Below are 17,860 nucleotides of genomic sequence, written 5' to 3'. Positions count from 1 at the left end.
ATTTTTCATCATCTTAGCTCTGTTTTAATTGAGGTTTTATGTTTTACAAGGATGAAGTATTATTTATGTAAGTGTAGTAAGAAGGAATGGAAAACCTTTTTCCTTTCATTTCTTCTTTCTCCATGGAAAAACAAGGCATAAAATAACTTTTCTGGGATAAAGTATATATACCACTTTTTCTTCCTTCCAAATGTTATTAGACCCTCCAAAATAGTATTGATTTGTACTTGCAAACAAATATTTAGGTTACTAATTGTGTGTTACACTTCTCTCACCTCTTCTGCTTCATGTGCTGTTAACTGTTCCATTAACATTTTATGACGTCTCTTTTCTCGTTGTTCTCTAGCAGAGGTATCTTCCTCCAATTTTTTTTGAATTTTTTTTACATAGTCATCATCTGAATGAGTAGGTAATAGCTCAGTTGCTGCCTGTGCTGTAGTTTCTAGGGCTGTTTCTATCAACTTCTGTGTTTGCAATGATTCTTGTACTTCACTGATAAAAAAGATTAAAATAGAAGTTCACTTCTGTTTTTTTAGAGGTATTTTCATGAAGTTGGGCACAAGTCTAACACATGCACAACAGAATTATCTTGAATAGTAAAGTTTATTAGCATTGAGATTACCCCTTGACACCATTGTGCACCTCCCAACCACTGCTGAATCCAGAGGAGAGCTTCAGTCCTTACATAACTAATTGTCATTTACTTCATTTGCCAATATTTAATATGGAAACAAATTCTGCAGAAACACAAAATTAGGATCATTTGCAGAATATTAAAGCAAGATAGGTTGCTCTTTAAATATATCCATACACTCTGAATACAATTTCTCTCATAGTTATTAATCAGGTTTTGTTTTTATACAGAAGTACTCACAGCAGTATACCACCCTCCCAGAATAAGGCACACGTATCAATAAAGGTGATAGAATGGCTATTCTGTCTACATTTGTTGCTTGTACAACAAAATTCTAAGGTGTAAGTTTATTTTGAAAAGTATTACCACATATATACAAGAGCTGTTCTGAAAGTAATGTCTTCTGTTTTACTATGCTGATTGACAATGTCAGAGACAGATTTTGGTGGTAGATTTTGAACCTTCCCACCAATATCGTGTTACACTTCCTGGTCACGAGACAGATGGCAGCAGAAGCGCAGTCTGACAAAATGGCATCTGATATGGAACTATGTATGAAACAAAGATGCAATTGAATTCCTCCATGCAGGGGGGAAAAAAAAAAAAAAAAAAAAAAAAAAAAAAAAAAAAAGCACTAATTGACATTCATCAAAGTTTGCTTCACATTTATGGAGATCAAATAGTGGATGTGGGCACAGTGAGGCAGTGTGTGGTGCCCTTCAGCTGTGGTGGCAGCGGGTCACAGATTTTTTCAAACACAGCATTCAGGATCTTGTTGACCACTAGCAGAAACCCATAGCTGAATGGTGGTGACTGTGCTGAAAAATAGCTGCTGAGAATTTGCTCTATCAAATAGTGCTATCGTGCTCTTTGTTTTAGCTTCCACAAAAAATAGGAGGCGTTGCTTTCAGAGTGACCTACATACATCCAAAACCATTCCCTACTCTCTGCACATCTGATATTACAGGCTTGATGACTGTAATTAACAGAGAATAAGAGATGCACTTTATGTCCTTTATTGCCATACTGATGGTAAAAAGGACAGAAGAAAGGTTAAGCCATTCCCACAAAAAATATGGCTTAAAACATTGTAACAGAAGAAACTGGTGCTTGTAGTTGCAGTGCTGGCAGAAATACAGACAACCTCTCACAGGAGAATCACAGTTTAAGCAAAGAAAGACCATATATTTTCTTCAAGTAGATGTCTGCACAGATAGCAGGCACTTACGGCTAAGATCCTGTCTGAGATTAATAATTGAATACTCAGATATTACCTATCAATGAATTGGCTGCGTACTTCAAAAGCATTTCTTATCATGGACTTCTCAAAGTTGCTAATCTCCTTGTAAGTGTCCTAAAGAAATAACACAAAATTTAATGCTTCTTTTATCTTCACTAAGCAACGTAAAGAAGCTTCAACTATTCACAGATTAAATAACAGGGAATTAGTTTCACATCATGTTAGTTCAAGAGAAAAGTTTACACTGAAAACATATTAAACATTAGATAGATAAAAGGCAAACAGTTCCCTTCTCTTAATTTCCCTTTTCCATTTATTTCCCTCTTATACTAGCTATACCTATGTTCACTAAAGTTCAGTTCTTGCAGCTATCCATTTACAGGGAAAATTCAATTTACAATGGACTCAAGCAATTCATACAATTACTCCTAATCAGGGATTTTTGAAACAAGATATTCTGTGCTATGTTCTGCTTTAGATTCAGTATCTTGAATTAGTCACTAATAATTACTAAATTAACTCTGTATGCTCTACTTTTAAAATAATCTTAAAATAATTGGTTTATTCATTAGTAACTTCATCTGCCATCAAAACAAACTTTTCCTATTTAACAAATGTAAGAATCATATTTTGCCAAATTTTCACTGACTGAGGCTACTATATAATTTTAAGTGTTATATGAGGTGGTACAAGTACAGAATTATTAATTGTAAATGCTCCTAAAAAACATGCTTTCAAATTCATACAATTACTATTAACAAAATATAGTTACCTCTGCTTCTCTTTTCTTCTTTAGCAATTTTTTTGCTTCATTAGCTTTTAAGGCGTGGCTTAGTGATGGCTTTGGAACTTGTATAATGGCTGCTTGAATCCGGGCCATTATTTCATTTTGTCTTCTTCCTATGAGATGCTGAATATTCAACATGTGCTCAGGTACTTGAATTGAAATAATACGTGCCATGCCATACGCTTCTAATATACCACCTACTTATCTATGAAGTAAATGTAACTAATGTAACTAACCCAAAATGGAAAAAAAAAAAAAAAAAAAAAAAAAAAAAAAAAAAAAAAAAGAAAAAAAAAAAAAAAAAAAAAAAAAAAAAGCAGCTTGATTAAACAACTTTTCTTAAATGAATCTTTTTAAACGACTTTTCTTAAATGAATCTTTTGTCTTCATTTTGTCTCGCACTAGTATAAAAAAAGGCACAACCATGCAGTTGGACCAGCAATGTTCCGCTGGAGCCTAAAGGCCTGACCATACCCTGGGGTGCCTCAGGCCCAGCACTGCCACTGTGCAAGGGGAGGGGTCATCCCACTCTGCTCTGCACTGTGCAGCTTCTACTTTTGCACTTGGTGAAGTTCTGGGCACCACAATACAAGAATATAAAACTATTAGCATTCAAAAAAGGCCTAAGATGATGGGGAAAGGTCTTCAGGGCAAGACATACAAGGAGTGGCTGATGTCCCATGGTCTGTTCAGCCCAAAGGGGAGGAGACTGAGGAGAGGCCTCATGGTGGCCTACAGCTTCTTTATGAGTGCAGAAGTCAGGGACCAGAGCTCCCAATAAAGGAGTCATGGCATCATGCTGCCAGAGTTCAAGGAGTGTTGGGACAACACTCTCAGACTCAGGCTTTAGATTCTGGCTTGACCTGTGTGGAGCCAGAAGTTGAACTTTATGACCTCTGTAAGTCCCTTTCAAATCTGGATATTCTATCATTCTATGATTCTAGTCATACAAATTACATCTCAAATGAGTCAGTTTAATTTTCATCATGGTTAAATACCCCTCAGCTTGACAGCCAGTTCTTCTATATAAACTACAGCTTATAGTTTTTACATATGCTGAAGATATTAGTTCCTTTTCTTGACTTACTCAACAAAACTACACACAGATGGATGGACAGAGGCCTTTGCTTCTACAGATCCCCTTCCTCACATCTTTTTCTTGATTCTTTTATTTAAAAATTAAATACATCACAAGTCTCTATTACAAGAACACTTCAAATACATCCAGCTGGGAAATCTACATTACATACTGTTATTAAGAATCTTTTAACAATATGTTGGCTTTACAACTACACATTAGAGCTTATCAAGTGGACCCTCTTTCTTCATTATTATTTTTTACAAATGTAATGGTGCAGCAGAGAATTATGTACATGACCTTATGAAAACACTTTCTCAGATGACTCAGCAATATGTAAGCACTCACCTTTTCAGTGTCTTGGGCTTTTTGCTCTTCTTGAGGCTTTAGAGATTTCTGTTGTTCTGAAATGTGCATACGAGCTATTTTATCTTCTACTACTTTAGATTTCCTTTCAAGATGATCTGAAACCTTCTGTGGTTGCATATCAGCATGACGTAATGTTAAAGATTTCAAACGCTTGAATCAAATATCACAATCATAGAGTCAGAAATGGTAAGAAAAAAAGCTTTTAAATACAAATATTTTTCAGTAGTCATTTTAAAATGTCTTCATGTAATAATGCACACAGAACAACTTCTAAACTTGGTTGAGTATTTTTCAAAGAAAGGACTGGTTATACTGAGAAGAACGTGTAGAACTCAATTTGAACAATGTCAAATGAAAACTGAAGAAATTCAACAGAAGGTTGGTTTTTGTTTTTTGGTTTTTTGTTTTAAAATGGAAATGGTGCTCAACAACTTGCCGAAAAACACTGCAAAGTCTCCATCTTTGGAGATTCTCAAAATTGAACTGGACAGGGTCCTGAGGAAACAGACCTAGTCAACTCTGCATAGAGCAGCAAGGTAGCTGGATTATGAGTCCCCTACAGATCCAGCCTCAACTGCTCTGTAATGAACTCTCAGTTTTCTCCATAGAAGCTATCCATAGACAGTGAAGGGGTGTCTTGGTTGTTTGGTGCTATATCTGAATTTGTCAGTAAAGTTCATACTTGTAAACTCTTTGCCAGGATGTGTGCCAGGAAATATGTGTAAATACTCAACAGAATTCAATTAATGATGCATAGCTTCTTAAAGATTGCTCATCCTGGTAAAAGATAATGGTTTGCACATGCTGAACATTACTGTTGAAGAGAAAAATGTCACTAACAGATCTTCCTTTTAGATTCCCCCTTTCCCATTTATTTTTTCCACTTTGAAATATTCAGCATGTTCTGCTATTTTGCCAGCTGAAGTCTAGTATAAATATACGGGGAGACATATAACTCAAGCAATCAAACCAGTGTGGCACAAAGCTCAATACAGACTAATTTTCCCTTCAAGTAACATTTGTAACTAAGTATAACGCAGTCTGCAAACTGTATCAATCAAATAAGTATAACAGCAGCCACTGAACCACTACTGGTCTTTGCTGCTATTCATATTTTAAGGCTGGAAAAAGGAAACAGAGAAGTAATATGGAATAAGTCAAAACAAAGGAACGCAGAACACGAGTTATCCTCATGAATCACAGACAAACCAGGCAATCCCAATTCCTGTATATGGCACAGGAGATCTTTTAAAAGGAAAACACACAACATGCTTGAGAGGCTCTAGTAAGACTGGTATTTTTTTCCCTGTGTATTTATTCAAAACAAGCATAATTAAATACCTCTCGAAATGAAACACTTCCAATAGTCTTGAGCCTTGCAGGTGCTGCAGATCTCATTGCTTCCATAGCTACTCCAGTAAGCTTTGCCTTTCTCATTTTTTCTAAAGCAATGTACAATTCATATAAAAGCTTTGTTGCAGCCCCGTGCTTTCCTACCATGATGTCATGGGCCACATTCTCATTAAACTGTACTCCAAGCAGGTGAAGTGTGGGCTCCAGAAGAGAAAAATTGTTAAGCTTTGCATTTGTAGCCCTATGTGATTAAGAAACAAAAAGAATCAAAAAATCAAAATTTAAATATACTTTCAATTCCAACTCTCTGCAATAACTGTGGTCATTACGTTTATCTCATATTAGGATATGAGGGGGGGAAAAAAACAACACAGTGGACTTCCCTGGAGTGTCATAATACACATTTCAGCTTATATTTTATAATGTAGTAACTAGAAAAAATATGGTCTGCCAGGCATAACTCTTGGAAAACAAATAGAAGTCACACTGCGTTATATAAATCTTGATGCATGCACACAGAAAAAAAGCTCCTGACAGCAAAATCTTGCTCCAAAAGCTTGGCTAAAAGTATATAATCCACAAAAAGTAAAAATAGCTAGAGGAAAGATCAGTCCATGTGAGCTCTAACCAGTTAAAATACAGGAAATTAAATTAAAAAATAACAAAGAAAATGAAGCTTATCTAATCTATCAACTCTCACAACACCCTGATGACTTTGAATAGCATTGAAAAATAACGACTATGGTTCCAAAGAGAAAAAATTATGTTTAAAACTGAAACAGTGGATCACAGATTAGTGCTTCTCTTGGCATCCGACTACTGGTGGAATCACTTGAAATCAGTAGATACACAGGTCAAAAAGGAATAATAAAAAATTACTGATATTTCACAATTAACACATTATCAAATTCAACCAACAAAAAAAAAAAAAAAAATTACTAGCTGAGTCAGAACATTATCCTTTCTGTATTGTTCTATGACTTCACAATAACTTCTTTATATGAACCAATAAGCTTTTATGGCCAGTGTAGCATAATTCTACAAAATGTTGAGTTTTAATTTAAAGACCTTCTGGTAACACAGAGTTTATGACATCCCTACAGGAAATAGACCTGTAATTCATTAGTCTCCCTATAACACTTCTTGCCTTGTTTCTTGGTGAATAGAGTTTAACCCAGCTGGTGACTGATCACAGTGTTCCCCAGGGGTCAGTACTGGGGCCTACCCTGTTTAATATCTTTACTGACGACCTGGAAGAGGGGATTGAGTGCACCCTCAGAAATTTTGCATGTGACACCAAGGTGGGAGGAAGTACAGATCTGCCAGAGGGTAGGCTGGATAGACTGACTGATGGGCTGAGGCCACTCATATGAGCTTCAACAAGACCAAGTGCTGAGTCCTGTGTTTTGATTACAAAAAATGAAACATATTTCTGAAAGGGAAATAAATATTTTGCCTAATTTCTGTAAGAAACGTTATCCACAAGTACTAACCTGCTCTGTGAAAACTGATTAAAGTTATCCTGAAGACCATATTTGTGCAGAAGTTCTCCAAACAGGTAGCCAGTAGAAAATTCTTCTGAAAGCGATCCTGGAACTGGGTTGTGAGTTTTTTTCCACAAGAAACAAGATTATTAAAGAAATCTGGACATTAATTTTGATAAAACTCATAATGATTTTTGCAACACGCATGTATCAGTGTATTAGTTTTTAATGTATTATTTTTTGCATGTATTAGTTTTTAAGCTACAAATAAATCTGCATTCAGAGCAGTTACTTCGCAGTGTGAGCTTCACATAATCACTTGGCTCTCATTTTTTATTGCTGAAAGGTAAATTTTGCCATGTCTTGTAGGTCTTTAGGTGATAATTTCTATGTTTTTTTGGTCAGAAGATATACAAAAAGATGACAAAGACATTGACTCTTCTGCTTTCCTGTGGTAAGCTGCTCACCCATCATGGAGCAGTACCAGCACTGTGCCTGCCACTCAAACTTATTGTGCTCAACTCAAACAAGCGCTGCTCTACAAACTTATTTAAATGCTTTTATTCCCTGGAGTCCTCATTAGCAGGAGAAGCTTCAGCTCCTCCTATCCACCGAGAGTGACAGCACCCTGAGGAAAATTAATGTCACTGGTAAAAGCACCATCCTGCACACAGAGCAGACCAAGCACAGGTAACAGGAGGCCTCGTTGTGGCAGCGCTGCCATGTACCTCGCACCCCTCGGCAGGACGAAGGCTCAGCCTCGCGGCATGCCCCACACTGACGGCCAACGCTGCGGCCCCGCAAGCCGCTGTTCCGTGCCGAGGTATCGGTGCTGCCACTCACCCAGGCTCCGGGACAGCTTCACCTCCTGGTTCAGCCACTCGCTCAGGATCTCGGACATGTCGCCCACCCGCTCTCGGCCCTCACGGCCGCCTGGCGCCGCGTCCCGTTGCCACGGCGACGGCAGCAGAGCGCATGCGCAAAGGAGAGAGGCGGTGCCACCGCTAACCTCCGCGGGCGCGCGCCCCCCCCCCCCCGCGGGAGGACCGCGCATGCGCGGCAGGTGGGGCGGGGTCGCGGGTGTGGCCGGGGCGGGGAGAGCAGGAGGAAGGTGAGCGCGCCGCGAGCAGGGCGCGTGCACGACTATGGGGTGGTGCGCGGCGGGAGCGCGCAGGGCCGGAGTGTGTGTGTGTAACGGGCGTGAGGCGCTGAGTGAGGGGCGGGGGCGGGGTGAGGCGGGGGCGGCCGTGAGGGGAGCCGCGCTACGGGAGCCTCGTGGCGGGGGGGGGGGGTCCTGGCTACAGGTGGCTGCCATCCCGATGGGGATCTGCTGCTCTACCAGCCTCGGTGGGCGCTGCTGCCGGGCCGCCCTCATTGCACCCACCGCCTCCTCATCGTCCTCCTGGCCGCGCGTCCCGCTGCTCTTTAATAGGTGTCGTGGGAACCACTTCCCCGTTCCACGAGCCGTCTGCTCGCCGATGAGTTTCATATTGTCTCAGAGCAGGGGACTCTTAGGCTGAAAAACCGTTCTGCTAGGGGAAGGAAATTAATCTGGAATCGTTTTCACACATCAGATCGGCAAAAACTACTGCGAAAGCACGATATAAAGGGGAGGGAATGAATGCCAAACCTGAGAATGCTGGAAAAAGCTCTGCCAAGTGTCAGCGAGCGCTACACGTTGACGGGGCTGTTGTTCCGCAGCCGCTCTTGTGTAAGGCGCCCGAGCCCTCCGTGTGCCAGCACAGCTGTGTGTGCTGTGAGCGGGGCCCGCTGGGCGCAGTGGGGCTGCACCGAGAAGAGCTTCGTGCTCACGGCTTCTGCTCTGCCTCGCTCCTCGTGCGCTCATGTCGCTTTTGGAGTCACGCTGAAATACTTTGCAGGGCTTCCGTGCCCCAGTCTTGAAAAGCGTGTTGGAAAAGTGAAGATCTGAAGGTCTATGAGTCTTAAATTCTGTGTTAACATTAAAAAAAAAAAAAAATCCGTAGTTGATATGATCAAGTTTCCAGTTGCCTTCCAGCACAGCGCAGAATCCTAAGGGGTTATTTAATCTAGAAAAGGAAGAAGGGGATCTAAACATTTTCAGAAATGACAATGGTTGTGAGCTGACATAAGTTGGGATGTCATGGGTTGTTTTACATCCAGAAGTCATCTGAGGGAATCTCTGCGCTTTTTACGCTCTGTGCTTTGAATCAGAGCAAGTTATTGAGTTTTCTCAAAGTAAATGTGTAAGTGAGCCGTGGTTTATGCCTTTAAAAGGTCATGGTGAAATTAGCCACAGGTGAATGAATCGAGTAACAGAAACTTCAAGAGAGCAAGGTTCTTTTGAGGTGAATATCCTTGTGAAGACACAAAGTTTTGTGTATGCACTAAATAAAAAACACCTACACTTTAAGGGGAGAAGAAACTGTTATTTCAGTCATGCTTGCAGTTTTGAGTGTCTGCCATCTGAGTGTGTTTCTGGTATGTCAGAGAGCAAAGAACAAACCTGGTTTAGCTTCATCATGGAATTCTTTCCTCAGCTCCCAGAATCAATGTAAATATTTTAAATATTTAGTTAAATGTCAGTGGCAAATAGTCATTATTTGCATTAACTTCGTATTAAGTTTAGCATTTCTTTCCATGTAACCTGTGACCTTGAAAAGCTGGTACTTAATGTATCTCCAGGAAGTTTTGTGGATATTCTTCAAGTCCTTTAACATAATCAATGGATCCCTCCTACTGGGATAGACATAAAATCTTACTTAGCTAGTTAGATTTGGGGTGGGGGGGGTGGGGGGGGAAAGGAAGGAATCTTTCTTATACTTAAATTCAGTAGTGATTTGCTGTTTCAGCTAAGTCTGTCTCAGCCCTTAACCAATTAAAGTATCTGTCTTACAGGATTCAGAGTAGCAGAATGATGTAGTAATCAATTTTTACTATTTTTACTTCATTCTTTCCCTGCTTTTAAGAACTTGGAAAGATGTCTGTGTTCTGCACTGTGAAAGCCGAGTCCACAGATTGTTTGAAGGAAAATACTCGCAGACAACAAGTAAGGTAACTTTTCCCCTAATTCCGCCTTTCCTGAAAACACTGAAATTTTTAAATAAGATAGTTATACATTTTGTGTTCCCTTAATTTCTTACATCTCTGCAAAGAACACCTGTGGTTCTCTCCAGGAAATTCCAAAATGATTTTCTGTACACTGTACATTGGTTTTTGTAGCTTTTAAACACTGATACTGGGCTGTAGACTGCATCTGAATTTTACACCAAAAAATCATTATTTATTTCAAGCTTCATGCATTGTCCTCTGAACTTGCTTTGAGAGAGAAGGGGATTGCTTGTTGATTGTATCTATAATGGTGAAAAGGAATAGATGACCTCAAATAGCAATCCACCGAATAGAGAGAAATTAAGTGCCAGAGGCAATCTGCTCCTTTTCATTCCTTTTGGCCTCCTGGAAGAAACTGAAAATGATGCTATAGACTTTTGTTTTGTTTTGTTAAAAAACTACAGCTATTGTCAATGTTAATTTTTAGTCATATGGATGTGATAGTAGCATGTATAAAGAATAAAAAGGTAAGAATTATGCTTCTAAAGTTATTATAAAAAACACGGTTTTTAATCACAAAAGGACAACTGAAAAAAAAAAGTAAAGTTTCAAGATTCTAAACTAGAAAAGGAGTTAGGAGAAATGATATCTTCTTAATACAGTGAAGGTTAAGAAAAGGCAAATAGGGAAATGCTTGGAATTCTTAAATTACTCTTAGACTGAAGATGTGCATGACAGTAGAGGCATTAAATTGATACAACATAATTTGTGTTCTGGGGTTTCCTTTTTTGCAATGGTCGTTTTCATCACTGAAATGGTGTATAAATGGTTTATAAACACATTAGAATCTGGTAACTGTATTTTTCTTGTTTCCTTGCCATTACATTTTTTCCCACTTTTCCTTCCCTGTTTTGGTTGTTTCACTTCACACATTCCTTCTAGCATGATCCAATAATGACATTCTCTCTGAAAATTAGTTTCAACTGTGTTTGTCCTGCTTTTCCTTCTGTCTCCTCTGATCTTCCTAAGAGTCTCCACTGAGAACAAGACCAGGATGAAGTTCTAAGGAAAGGGGAACAATGTTGAGGTTTATGCTCACAGCGTGTTTCCACAACTGTTTGCTGGTTAAATCCCCAAGTTCAGTTCCCATACTGACATTTAAAATTTTGTGATTCTGGAACCCTGTCTGGACTCCTTACACCAGTTTTCTTTGTTACCACAAGGCAACAGCTAATTCAGACCAGATGTCTGCCTAGTCCAGTCTCCTGTCTCTGACATTAATCAATAGCAAATTCTGGGAAAGAGATTAGGGAAAAGTATAGACTGAGACCTGTAGTTACTTCCTCCAGAACATTCTTCAAGGCACCATTGTTTGTGGTTGGATAATTTTCTGCACACACATAAGCTTGTGCAATTAATTACTCCCAGAAATACACACAGACTGTTTTTGAATCTATGAAAATATTTAACTTTGGCAGTGATCTGTGCTAAGGTGTTCCATACCTTAACCAAGTGCTATGTGAACAGATTGTTGTGATCTGTTTTGTGAAGTACGTTGTCTTATGTGTTTGGATCTGCATTCTGTGCTTTTCACTTTCTATTAGAAAGGGAGATAGCGTACTATTATAGTTCTGTCATTTTTAAGAGATAACATTGAATTGCAAGTTGACCTGATGTTTTAAGACTTTTATTGCTTCCAATGGCTTTATGATCAAGAATTTAAAAATAATACATGTGTACATTAAGTATTGACTCTTTCAGTGCATTAGGGCAGGGGTCTTTTCTCTCCGGTAAGAAACTGAGGTTCATCAAATTTTATGTGGTCTGATAGTGATAGGACAAGGGGGAAGGGCTTAAAGTAAAAAAGGAAAATTTAGGCAATACAGAGGAAATTTTTAACTAGGAGGGTAGCGAAGTACTGAAACAGGTTGCCTAGAGAAGTTGTGGATGCTCTATCTTGGGAGTCATTTTGTGGTTTAACCCAGCAGGTGACTAAGCACAACAGTCATTTGATCACTTCCCCCACCTCCCAGTGGGGTGGAGGAGAGAAGCAAAAAAGAAACGAAGTAGAATTCCTATGTTGAAGTAAAACTGTTTACTAAGAGAAAGGAAAGGAAAATAGTTATGACTGTATGTATGTATGTGTGTATGTATGTGAATATATGTAGCAAGTGATGCATGAGAACTGCTCCCCACCTACTGACTGATGCCTGGCTAGCCTCCCAAGCAGCAGAGGAGAGAAAGATAAACTCCTGTCCCCTTCTAAACTCTCCTTCTGCATGATGTCATATGGTATGGAATATTCCTTTGGCCGGTTTAAGTCAGCTGTCCTGATTCTGTTCCTTCCCGGCCTTTCATTAGTACGAGCTGAGAAACTGGAGATAACTATAAATATCTGTATGTTATCAATATGGTTTTTCACATAGAACCAAAACAGCATCATAACAGACACTTTGAAGAAAACAATTCTGTCCCAGCTGAACTTTAGACAAAGATCAGGTTGAGTGGGCCCTGGGCAGCCTGGCCAGCTGCTTGGCAGGGTAGTTGGAACTAGTTGGTGTGTAAGGTTGCTTCCAGCCCAATCCATTCTATGATTCCTATGGCACATTCAGCTCTTTTTGGCTAAGATGCAAATGTACGCAGTGTGCCAGGTAGACTCTCAGACAAGTCTGCTGTCTTCTTGGTGCTTGGATAAAGGACATCGCCAGGAAACTTCCTGTCCTTGTATGGTAAACAGGTCTGTACCCATTACTGCTTTTTCATGTGGGCAATGATGTATCAGTTATGTGTAGTTCAAGAGCTATCAAAAGGGACTTCAGATCCTTGGGATGTCTGCTGAAGGAATCGAGCTTACAAGTCTCTTCTCTGCTTCCCTTAATGGGTAAGGACACTGTAAGAAACAGAAGGATCCAATCTATAAACGTTGGTTTCATGACTGATACCATGATACCAATGCCATAATTTTGGTGAGGTGTTTTTTTTGTTGTTGTTGTTTTTGGGTTTTTTTGTGTTTTGTTTTTTTGTTGTTTTTTTGTTTTTGTTTTTTTGTTTTTTTTTTTATAACAAGATGGCCTACACGGCACTGGGCTTGCAGTCACCTGATGGCTTTCACCTCTCTCAAAGAGGGAAGACGGTCCATGGGGAAAAGTTAGCAGGGCTTTAGTCTAGGTTGTAAAAACATGGGTGGATAATAGTGAGGCTGCACATAGTAAGTTGTATGACAGGACAGTCAGGCTAGAGAGGCAGGGTGTTAGCAAGGGCTCTCAAGATTCTGCCTTTAGGTGTGCTGAAAACACTCTGCGCACTTAAATCTTATGACAATGAGACAGTAGCTGCTGAGGCAAAAGGAGAAGGTAGCAAGGAAATGCAAGGGAAATACTTCAAAGGAATTAAGGAGTTATCCTCCAAGAAGGTGACAAGGCCAGCTGCCCAGCTGAAGTGCTTCTACACCAACACACACAGCTTGGAGGAAAAAAAAAGTAAAATAGGAACTGGATCCACTGAGCTACCTGAAAACTGTAATGTAGTTGCTTTTACTGAAACCTGATGGGATGACTTCCACAACTGAAATGTGGCTATTGATGGCTACAAGCTGTTCAGGAAGGACAGGCAAGGAAGGAGGGGAAGATGCATTGCCCTCTACATCAAGAAAGGAATAAAGTGTGAAGAGATGTTTCTGAAGAATGGTCATGAGCAAGTTAAAAGTGTATGGATAAGAGGGAGCAACAAAGAGAGCCTTGTGGTTGTCATCTACAACAGACCACCTGATCAAGCAGAGCCTGATGAAGTTTTCTTCCTTCAGCTCTGGGAGAAGTTGCAGGCACTTGTGCTGGGGAGCATCAGCCGCTCTGATATCTGGTGAAGTAGCACTGTGAGCTGTAGGCAAACCAAGAGTCTTCTGGAGTGCATCAAGGGTAACCACTTGAACCATATAGTATCTCTGTCGGGGGGTTGCAATATTGGACCTGTTCCTCACCAATACAGGTGAACTGATGGGTGACATAAGGATTAGAGGCTGCCTGGGCTCTAGTGACCATGAAATACTGGAGTCAGCGCTCTTGAGGTGTAAAGGACAAAGAGTAAAATCAGGATTTTAAATTTTAGGAAAGCATAATTCCAGCTTTTCAGGGAGTTAGTCACCAAAACCACCTGGAAACTCCTCCAGGGCAGGGACTGGATATGGCAGGTCTTTAAGGAGGCTTTTCTTAGAGCACAGGAGCTCTCCATCTTCCAATGCAGGAAGTCAGGAAAGGAAAGCAAGAGACCAAAGAGACAATAAGAGTAAAGGGAACAGAAATTGCTTTTGTTCTGTGGATGCATTGGAACCTTGAAATTCTCAGCATTTCTCTACTTGGAGAATTTTATGTAGAACATACTGTCAGATAATGTTAATACTCTCTCACAGTAGTTATTCATCATCCACACACAAACATCTGTGTTGAAATGTGGCTAAAACCTAAATTTTATGATCATTTTTTTCTGGTAGTCATTCTTCTTTTCTACAAAGCAGGCAGCTAAGTACTTAGTATGGTTCAAATGGTTTGTTTTTTGCCACATGTAGTTGGATTCTATCTGTACCATAGTGAGATACAAATCAAGTTAATGAAACCAGAGATTTCCAGACAGTTCTAAGTTGTAAATTTGTCATTTTATGGGTCTATCACTCTAAATACAATGGCTTGGTATATTCTGAATAGTATTTGAAATTCTCGTAAGACCTAAACACTTAGTGTTTTATTTTGTGTGTTTATTCCATAAATGCTCACTAATTGGGTACTGCTTGTCTTATGTTCTTTACTGTAGCTTTTGTCTTTAGTTATTAAATAATGTATGTGACGTAACTGGGATCATTTTTGCTGCTACTGAAATCTTTTAGAAATGGGAAAACTATTGTACTCTAACAGTTCTGCTCAATTCTATTTTTAAGGTATAAAAGGAAGAATAGCATGTCTGTTCTAAAGTGGAAAGGGAACACAAGTAAGCAAAATGTAGCTAAGTGATTTGGAATTTGGCTGGCATCTTTGCTCCTGATGCCAGTACTTAAAAGCTTTAGCTACTGGTTCTTTCTCATTATGTTGAATGAGAACATTGGTCAAGCATACTGTATATTGGAAATCTTGTTAGAACATTATGCTTTCACAGTTGGTTTTTTAATCTGCAGTTTTTAGCTAATTAGAGTAAAACTGATGATGTAAACAGTCAAAAAAAAAAGTAAAAAGAAAAGAAAAAGAAAAAAAAAATTAAAGTGATGTTGATTTATCTAGATGAAAGAGAGACCATGAACTAAAGTGCCAACTGTCTCATTTTAATAATGTACAATTACTTACAACATCATAATACTAATGCAGAAAAGCTAGTTTTCAAAAGAAAAGATTTGTGTAGACTTTCTTTTCAGTAACGAGTATCTTTTCATAAGTTGCCCATTTCTTTGATCTGGGGTCAGATAAGTTTGTACTCAAGCTGATTCCAATAGAGGGTTTTTTCCCTTGGATGCAAGAATATCTAGCTACTGCAACATAGCTTTGTTTAGCCTTTTTTTTGTCTTACTTGTAAGCAGTTTCTTTTTGACTACTTGTAATCTGACTAGAATATTTGAATAAGAATAAACAATTATCTTTAAAATGTTGAAATTATGCTAATAAGTTTTATTTAATACAGGTTGATTGAACACAGGCGCTAGTAAAAGATGCAAAAAAGCCATCCAGCTGTGCATGCTCTAGTTCTTTAAATTTATTTCACAGTATTTTACCTATTCTTTATCTTGAGCAGTGGTACAAAAATTAGAATTTTAAATAAATGACAGTAATTATAACTTAGGACCTTGTGGAACAAGAACTCCCATATTTTTACTGATGGACTTGTTCAAGTCGTACAACAGTAGAGAATATTCTATATTCATAACAGTAGTAAGAGTTCACATCTCTCCCCACAGGGATGGTAAATATCTGCTCCATCCCAGAAAAATACTGTCTGAATAAGATTTAAAATCAAAAACAGTCAAAATCATTTTTTGAATGTTAGGTATGCACATATATAATGGTGACTATGCCAACCTTAGGAAAACTGAGGATAGACTGAGTATCTATTTGTGTAGTATCTTAGGAATATACTGATCATGTATCCCCAAAGTTGCATCATTATGCCTGTGTTTGTACTGTGTACTCTGCTTTAGTCTGGACCAAATTCTAAGCTATAAGTAATTTATTTTATACTATGTATTTTTGATGATCAGAGAACTGTAGAGTTTCTCCTACAAGAAGGGCTGAAGAAGCTGGTCTTGTTCAGCCTGGAGAATGCTCTGGTGTAACCTCATTGTGTTCTTCCAGTTCTTTGAAGAAGATTATGAACAGGAGGGAGATCCACTTCTATGAAGTTTGATATTGATAGAACAATGGGGACTGACTTTAAACTAAAAGAGGGGAGATTTAGGTTAGATATAAGAAAGAATTTTTTTACTCAGAGAGTGGTGATGCTCTGGAACAGGTTGCCCAGAGAGGCTGTGGATGCCCCATCACTGGAAGCAGTCAAGGTTGGTTGGGGCTCTGTGCAACCTGGTCTTGTGGTTGGCACCTCTGCCCACAGCAGGGTGTTGGAACTAGATGATCTGTAAGGTCCTTTCCAACTCAAACCATTTTGTGATTCTATGATAATATTATTATATGATTTTTCAGGTCTGGGATGTCTGCCCTTGGGTTTCAAATGCTACTTCTTTCCCACAGGATCAGCTGATTTTCACTGTGTTTTGGCTTTTATGCAGAATGAATGTTCCCAAAGAAATGATCATCCACAAGTTCTTGTACAGTATCACAGGAGCAGCATGTGTAAGACTAAAACAATACCTAATCTGCAACATGTGATTTTGTTTCTGCCTCTTCTGAAAGCCTGAGTTTGAAATAGAACTGGTCTAGGTATATACTAAAGTAGACCTGTCTTAAGTGCCCATAAAGTGATGTACCACACCACTGTTTCTTTCTTCTCACTGATAACTTCTGATAATAAAGCTTGTTCTGTATCTTCTCTTGTTTTACCTCTCCTGTGCAGTTACATCTGTTCTACAACACTGAATGTATATTCTCAGGCTGTACCATTCAAAACAACTCTTTCAAATCCAGATATAGGGATGGTTAATTACTGATGTTAAATGTTTTCTTACACAATAGAAGTGTGAGTAGTAGGTCAGCTAGAGGTTGCTGATAGAATTTATTATTTTTCGAATTCAGTAGAGATTTTAAAGATTACATTCAGTATTATCCTAGGTGGAATACAATTATCACTGCTCATTGCAATTTAATGTATTATTTCATCGCTGTTTTAAAATGAATTTGATCAAATTTTCTGTGACCACTTGTTCTTTGGAAACTTTCTGTGACCACTTGTTCTTTTCTTTGGAAAGGGTCCAGAGGAGGGCCACGAAGATGATCAGGGGGCCGGAGCACCTCCCCTATGAGGGAGTTGGGTTTGTTCAGCCTGGAGAAGAGAAGGTTGCAGGATGACCTCATTGCAGCCTTTCAGTATCTGAAGGGAACCTACACCCATGAGGGGAGTAAACTCTTTGAAAGGGCTGACAATAGCAGGACACGGGGAAATGGTTTTAAGTTAAAAGAGGGAAGATTTAGGTTGGATGTTAGGGGGAAGTTCTTTACTAGGAGAGTGGTTAGGCCCTGGAACAGGCTGCCCAGGGAGGTTGTGGATGCCCCGTCCTTTGAGGTGTTCAAGACCAGGTTGGACGGGGCCCTGGGCAACCTGATCTAGTAAAGGTGTATGTTTGGTGGCCCTGCTAGGCAGGGGGGTTGGAACTACATGATCCTTGAGGTCCCTTCCAACCCGGGGCATTCATGATTCTGTGATTCTGTGTGATAGATAATTAAATACAGAAAGTCTTAGC

The 17,860-nt window shown here is 39.2% G+C and overlaps 1 protein-coding gene across 1 annotated transcript in view; it reads right to left on the bottom strand.

Annotated features, from left to right (window-relative positions):
• Window positions 1–7,954, bottom strand: part of SPEF2 (sperm flagellar 2) — a 73,830-nt gene extending 65,876 nt beyond the window's left edge. Inside the window, 7 exon segments of the mRNA XM_032441317.1 lie at window positions 276–492; window positions 1,909–1,988; window positions 2,647–2,784; window positions 4,088–4,258; window positions 5,450–5,702; window positions 6,955–7,057; window positions 7,789–7,954. Coding sequence (XP_032297208.1) covers window positions 276–492; window positions 1,909–1,988; window positions 2,647–2,784; window positions 4,088–4,258; window positions 5,450–5,702; window positions 6,955–7,057; window positions 7,789–7,846 — 1,020 coding nt within the window. The 5' untranslated portion in view covers window positions 7,847–7,954.
• Between the last annotated feature and the right edge of the window lie 9,906 nt (window positions 7,955–17,860).

Source organism: Coturnix japonica, chromosome Z, assembly GCF_001577835.2.
Source record: "Coturnix japonica isolate 7356 chromosome Z, Coturnix japonica 2.1, whole genome shotgun sequence".
NCBI lineage: Eukaryota > Metazoa > Chordata > Aves > Galliformes > Phasianidae > Coturnix > Coturnix japonica.
This window is presented reverse-complemented; position numbering and strand designations above follow the sequence as displayed.